The sequence below is a fragment of the Miniopterus schreibersii genome (genome assembly GCF_964146895.1).
Source record: "Miniopterus schreibersii genome assembly, chromosome: 19".
NCBI lineage: Eukaryota > Metazoa > Chordata > Mammalia > Chiroptera > Miniopteridae > Miniopterus > Miniopterus schreibersii.
Genome location: NC_138119.1, coordinates 5,623,263 through 5,629,453, shown reverse-complemented (window position 1 = coordinate 5,629,453; position 6,191 = coordinate 5,623,263). Strand labels below are relative to the sequence as shown.

General features: G+C 58.6%; 1 protein-coding gene across 1 annotated transcript; it reads right to left on the bottom strand.

Annotated features, from left to right (window-relative positions):
* Positions 1-1,679: 1,679 nt before the first annotated feature.
* PROK1 (prokineticin 1) lies at positions 1,680-4,700 on the bottom strand (the record flags this gene model as incomplete). Its single annotated transcript, XM_081121267.1, has 3 exons — positions 1,680-1,763; positions 2,466-2,591; positions 4,629-4,700. 3 exons carry the CDS (start codon positions 4,698-4,700, stop codon positions 1,680-1,682), a joined length of 282 nt encoding a protein of 93 aa, XP_080977393.1.
* Between the last annotated feature and the right edge of the window lie 1,491 nt (positions 4,701-6,191).

The window sequence follows — 6,191 nt, the reverse complement described above, 5'->3', positions numbered from 1 at the left end:
TTTTTAAAATATGTTTTTTATTGATTTCAGAGAGAGGAAGGGAGAGGGAGAGAGAGATAGGACATCAGTGATGATGAGAGTCATTGATCAGCTGCCTCCTGCAGCCCCCGACTGGGGATCGAGCCTGAAACCCAGGCATGGGCCCTGACCGGGAGTCGACCCTTGACCTTCTGGTTCATGGATTGGCGCTCAACCACTGAGCCATACCGGCTGGACCATGGAAGATTTCTTAACAAGGAGTAAACTGGGTGAATGTGCTGCCTAGAAAGATGACTGGTAGGCGTACAGGGTGGATTTTAAGGGGAAGGCTGGAGGCGGAGAGAATAGGTGGAAGCAGTTGCCATAGACCTGCCCGGCAGGACGGCCCGGCTGCGGGGGAAGGAGGCAAAGGAAACAGCCTGGTGACCAGTCGACATGGAGCTCGGGCAGAGAGCTCAGTAGGCAAGAGAAAAACCTCGGCTGACCTTGACCCTAAGACTTAGACACGGGGCGGGAGGGGGCGCGGGGACACTAGCACAGAGGACGAGCAGGCAGATAGAGGGGGAGGGACACCCAGGCCGCTGGCCTGACCCCGCACCCCTCCACTTCCCTGCCTGGAGAAGGGGGAGAGATGGCTCACAGGAAGATGACTGTGGCTTCTGAGCAGATCTAGGGTGGGGCAGGACCCACAGGGCAGCTAAGCAGTTCTCCTGTGCTCCTTAGAACGGCAGCCCTCTTTCCTCAGGTGGAAGCATTGCCCCTCTAAACCTCTGAGCGAGTCTAACTCTTCGGGGTACCTGGGGACGGGTCACCACCTGCTTGGAGAAGGTCGCCTCCGTCTGAAGCTTCCATTGTTTCCGGCTCAGCTTTTCTTGCCATCCCCAGTTTAGCCAGTAGATGGCAACAGACTCCAGAGATTGGGGAGAAAGGATTGGGGTGCCCCTGAAAGGCCTGCATCTTGAGGGGTGTTCATCTCACCTAATCCTAATTTAATTTAATTCTTCTAAGGTACACTCTTGTTATGGATATAGTCTACTTGTAAGCAGATTATCTGTATGTCTGCATGAAGAATATATTCCTGAATATAAAGAATTCACACAAATAAACTTTTCTTAGTCTCCCAGGCCCTCTTTGTTCTTCAGTCTTCAGGAAAAACAACAGGAACTGGGGCAGAAATGATGACTTTCCTGAAATTCCCATATAAAAGCGGGAATTGGTGCAGTTAGATTAAATGAGCGGTTTGGCCCATGACCGGCTGCAGACTGGCTGGCTCCCAGGCAGGGATGGAGAGGGGCAGCCGAGGGTGGGGGTCAGTGCGCCCCCCGCTGTGGGTGCCCTTGTGCCTGAGGCCGTCACCTCCTCTCTGCTGCCCTGAGGCAGATCCACTGCCTCCCCCAGGATGGCTGTGCTCACAGAGGGGCACCGGGGCGGCACGGCCTGAGCAGCGGGCAGCACTCGGAGACCCAGAGGACGGGAAAGGCCAACTGGACCCCAGGCGTGGAAAGGAACCCAAACCCAGGACCTGGGCCTGAGAGTGGGGGACAAAGAGTCTTGGGCAGTGGGGAGCTGGACCACGTGGCAGAAATAAAATAAAAGTCCCTAAGAGACCATCCTCGGCTGTGTCAGCAAGAAGCCTGGAGGGGGTCCCGAGACCAGACAAGCTCCTAAAAGTTGAAGTTCTTCAAGTCCGTGGAGCAGCACTACCTGCCATCCGGGCACCTGGAGCACAGCAGGTGGGGTGGGCAGGGGCAGGTGTGGTGGTGGCACTTTCTGAAGTAGGGGACCTGGGGAGAGAGGAGAAGCAGGATGACACCTTCACCCAAAGGGACATGGGCCTCCCGGCAGGAGCCTCTGGTGGGCCCAGCCCTAGTCAGTCTCATCACCTCCACCCCAGCACAACTACAGCTCTTAGAGGAGGAAACTGAGGCACAGAGTGGCTAAGCAACATGCCAAGACCACAGAGCTAATGGGTGGAGGAACCAGGGTTTGAACCCAGGCAATCTGGCCGAGACCATGGGATCAGCCACAGCGCAAGGCTGTCGACCCCCAACCCTGAAATCCCACAAGTCGCCAACACTGCCTACCCCTCCCTGACCCAGCACACACACACACGCACACACGCACCCTTGATTGAATATCACTTAGAACTCAGCTATTAAGCGTGTGACACCATGTCGGGTGCTGGGGAAGCAGCTGGACTGGGCAGACACTGCGTCTGCCCAACTCACACCCAGAAGGGTGCATGAGTAGTGTCACACTGCCAGGGCTCAAATCCCAGGCCCACCACTTAAATGCTGTGTGACAATTGGCAAGTTATTTAGCCTCTCTCTGCTTCAACTTTATTATCTGTAAAATGGGTTAATAACAGAGCCCACCACATATGGTCATAAAGAGGCTTAAACTTGCAAAAAGCACTTAGTAGGGAGAGTGTTCCAGTCCCAGCTTGGTCTCCTTGGCCCTGTGCCCCCAGCAAGTCCATGTGGTACCTTGTAGCTGCCGGGGTGACACTCCTCTGCTTCCCTCCCCAGTGGGGTACACATCCTCAGACCCTGAAGCCACAGGCTAATGGCACAGCAGGTGCCCACTCCACACTGGACATCCTGCTCACAGGCCTGCAGGGGGGACAGACGGGCCATTGGGGCCCATTAGTGCCGCCCAAGAGAAACCAGAAGTGAAAAGCACACCCAAAAACCCTTGGAGGGTACTAAGAGCAGCACCTCCACCCCCAGCCCCACAGGACACCTTGGGCCTTGCCTTACTGTCCCCGCTCCCCCCCTGCAGGCGACTCAGGGCTCAGTGGGGCATCAGACCTGGACCTGAGGAAACCTGCCCCCCAAGCTCCGCACCCAGGTTGCTGCCTCCCCACCCCACACCCTCGCCTGAGGTCCGGTGCCCAGCAAACAGCTGTCACCCTGCTCCCACCCCCATAGGAATGAACCCCTCTGGGTGGGCTGGACTCCCAGGATAGGGGCCTGCCTGGCTCCTGGAAGGTGCCATTTGTAAAGGCCACAGGAGCTGCTTTAAACAGAAACCTGGATGGGGGAAGCAACTCTGAACTGCTCCAGGCTCCAGTGCCCTTCGAGGGAGGAGCACGAGGGAGGAGCCCGGACCGCTTCCCTTCCAGAGAAGCCTCGAGGCCGTTTGGGCCTGGGTGGTGGGAACTGGACAGCCCCACCTGCTCAGCCCCAGGGGGACATGCGGGCTGCTTGTCACCCAGAGGAGCTGCAGGGGGCAGTCACCTGGCCATGCTGGTCCCCAGCCTGGTGAAGACACACCTCACACACCAACCGGCCCCAGAAAGCTCAAGGTGAGGGCCAAGGAGACCACACCTCTCTTCCCACAGAGGTGTGGGTCGCTGTCTGGGAGAAGGGACCATCTAGGCCTGAGCTGGGGTCAGTGACAGTCTGGGGAACAAAGGAGTGTGGACGGTAGGACCCAGCCCCTTCCTGAGAGTCAGGCAGGACAGCAGCAGATGGAGAGCTGGGGAGCCCACGGGGTCCCCACCCGCCCTCATCGCCGGTTCTGCCCAGGCCTTTCCTCCTCCCCGGGTGGGTTCCTCTCTCCCTGCGCTCTTCAAAGGGTCCACTGGAAGGAAGAGTCCCCACCTCCCTCAGACCTGCCTCCTGCCGCCACTGGGGCCAGATGTGGGAGCTCACAGGGCAGGTGACCTGCTGCTCCCACCCCCTCGGGGCAGGGACCTCGCTTCTCCCTGACTCACCCTCCCCATGGGAAGTGCGGTGGGAGGCTGGCTCGGGGTTTACACCCACTGGGCCTCATTCTGCCCAGACAACCGTATAACAAATGCTCTGGGTCTCAAAAGCACCGGCTTGCCTTTCGCATTTGTCCTTTGAAACTTGGTCTTTGTCCTTGAAAAAGGAGAGGAAAGGAGCCTCCCTTCTGTGAGCGGGAAAACTAATTGGATTCCAGGGTCGTTTGGCATTTCCCTGCGTCTTCATTGTCTGGGGGAAAGTTGCAGGAGGTGGAAATAAAAGTGAATTCCCTTCCCCCCCTTTTTTTTCTTAGTCTCTTTTACCTGGACAGCTCTTGGGTAACGGTGACTTTCTGTTGTAATGAGAATGGTGCCACCACCGTAACACAGCGTGTGCCCATCTGAGGTGGCTCCAGGTAGAGCCACGCTTCCGAGGGACCCGCACCCGAGGGCGTTGACACTAACGCACAGAGCCTCTGCCATGAGACTCATTTCTCCCGTTGCCCCCCCTTCGTGCTCTCGGGTGCACTCAGCCAATTGCAGGTGTCACCCCCGTTCCCATCAGAACTGGGCACAGAGTGAAAACACAGGAATGGTCAGGGAAAGAGTTTCAAGACAGCCTGTGCTAAGAGCAGAGGAGGCAGAGGGTAACGGTGCCCGAAAGACGCTCATGGGAATCTGCATTCCCCAAAGGTCCAGGCCTCGCAATGTTCAGTGCTCCCCCAACGCACTGAGAACGGGCCTTGGTTTCCGTGCAGCTCCTCCGGGGCAGCTCCGCGCAGCAGAGCGACGGCTGACCGGTGAAAATCACGTGAACCACCTTGGAAGCGCTGTCGATGGCCGACCCCTGCCCTTCGGTGTGTCCCCGGCGTGGTCCCGGCTCGCTCCCATGCAGGTCCTGACACCCTCTCCGGACCCAGAGAAATGTTGGCCGACTTACCCCGGTGATCACGGCACAGTCGGACACAGTCACCAGGAGGAGTGTGATCGAGACTCGCGTGGCACCTCTCATGGTCACTTGGGGTGAAGGCAGACGCGGTCCACAGGTACACGGTCCACGGGTGCAGGGTCCACGGGTGCACGGCCCACGGGTGCGCGGCCCACGGGTGCGCGGTCCACTGGTGCGCGGCCCACGGGTGCGCGGCCCACGGGTGCGCGGTCCACTGGTGCGCTCCGCTCTCTCGCTTCCTGCGGCTCAGCCTTGTGCCGCCAGCGAGGAAGGCCAGGCGCCCGGCCCCCTCCCTCCTCCCAGTTCCTACGCCCGATCCAGCTGCCCCTGGACGCCTCCTCTCCTCCTTTCCCCATCGCCGGTGTTACCAGATGATCTCAGATGCCAAGATGAGACCTGAATCCCTAATGACATCAGATCAGCATCAAAACCAATAGAAATGAAAGCCCGGGGGTCTTTGACAGTCACTGTGAGTCTCCCAAGCCGCGCTGATCCAGGCAGTCACATACATCGCACCGCTGTCCTCTCTGCCTCTGGGGCGTCCCACCACGCAGCAGACAGGGTCACTGGGTCCCTCGCACTCAAGCCAACGAGAACTGTCCGGGCGGTTACGGGGGGCTCAGCAGAAAGCTGGCAGCCGAGAGGACAGTGGGTGAGGCGGTGTCCCTGGTCCTCCAGAAGGGTCAGATGCCGACAGGGAGACGAGACAGCGAGAAAGCAGGGCAGGCTTGTGGGATGGGCGTCTGAGAAGCACACATAAGGAATTGCTCTCTAACAGTCTCGAGGCCAACACCAAGTGTCATTCGGTACAGAAACCACACGGCAGGAGGTGAGCCAGCCCACAGGTCCCTGCCGAGAAGTGGGCCTGGGCTGGGGTGCGGCTGACGGTCCGAGGAGCCCCGTTGCTGCCTGCCTGCTTTGGGGGTAAGCATGACATGGGTGAGCAGACACGGTGGGCGCAGATCCAGTCTCATGGGACGCTGACTCGGGCATGGCCCCTCCTGCTGGGCGGGAAGCCCCTGGTCCCAGCCCTCCCCGTGCCGGACAACCCGGCGAGATCCCAGGACCCTTTATCAGACAATCCGCCTTCTCCCCACAAGGACAAAAGCCGTGATGTCCCAGGGTCCTTTCTGCAACATTAATAGGTGTTACCCACACCAATGAATAAATAAAGAAATCTATGGTCAGAGATTTGGGAAACCGATTCCACAAGTTCAACCAAGGTCTTTACTGCAGGCATTTTCAGAGCCACATGCCCTCAAATGAACGTCCAGGGCACCTAGATGCTGATGACCCCAGGTCTATGTCCCCACCCAGGCACCCCAGGCTCCTGGCCGACCTGGCCAACAGCCCCCTGGAGGTCGCACGCTGTCCCCGCTGGCACCTCATGTGCACATGCCCCATCCTCCACCCTTTTCTCACCCTCGCCCTTAAACCCCTTCATATTGCCCAGGGTTCTGAGTTGCAAAACAGCAGAATCCTGTCCGGGCGGCCAAAGTGGGAGAGAGAATTGAATCAAGACTATGAAGCAGCTCGGTGAATTGTTTGGAGTCT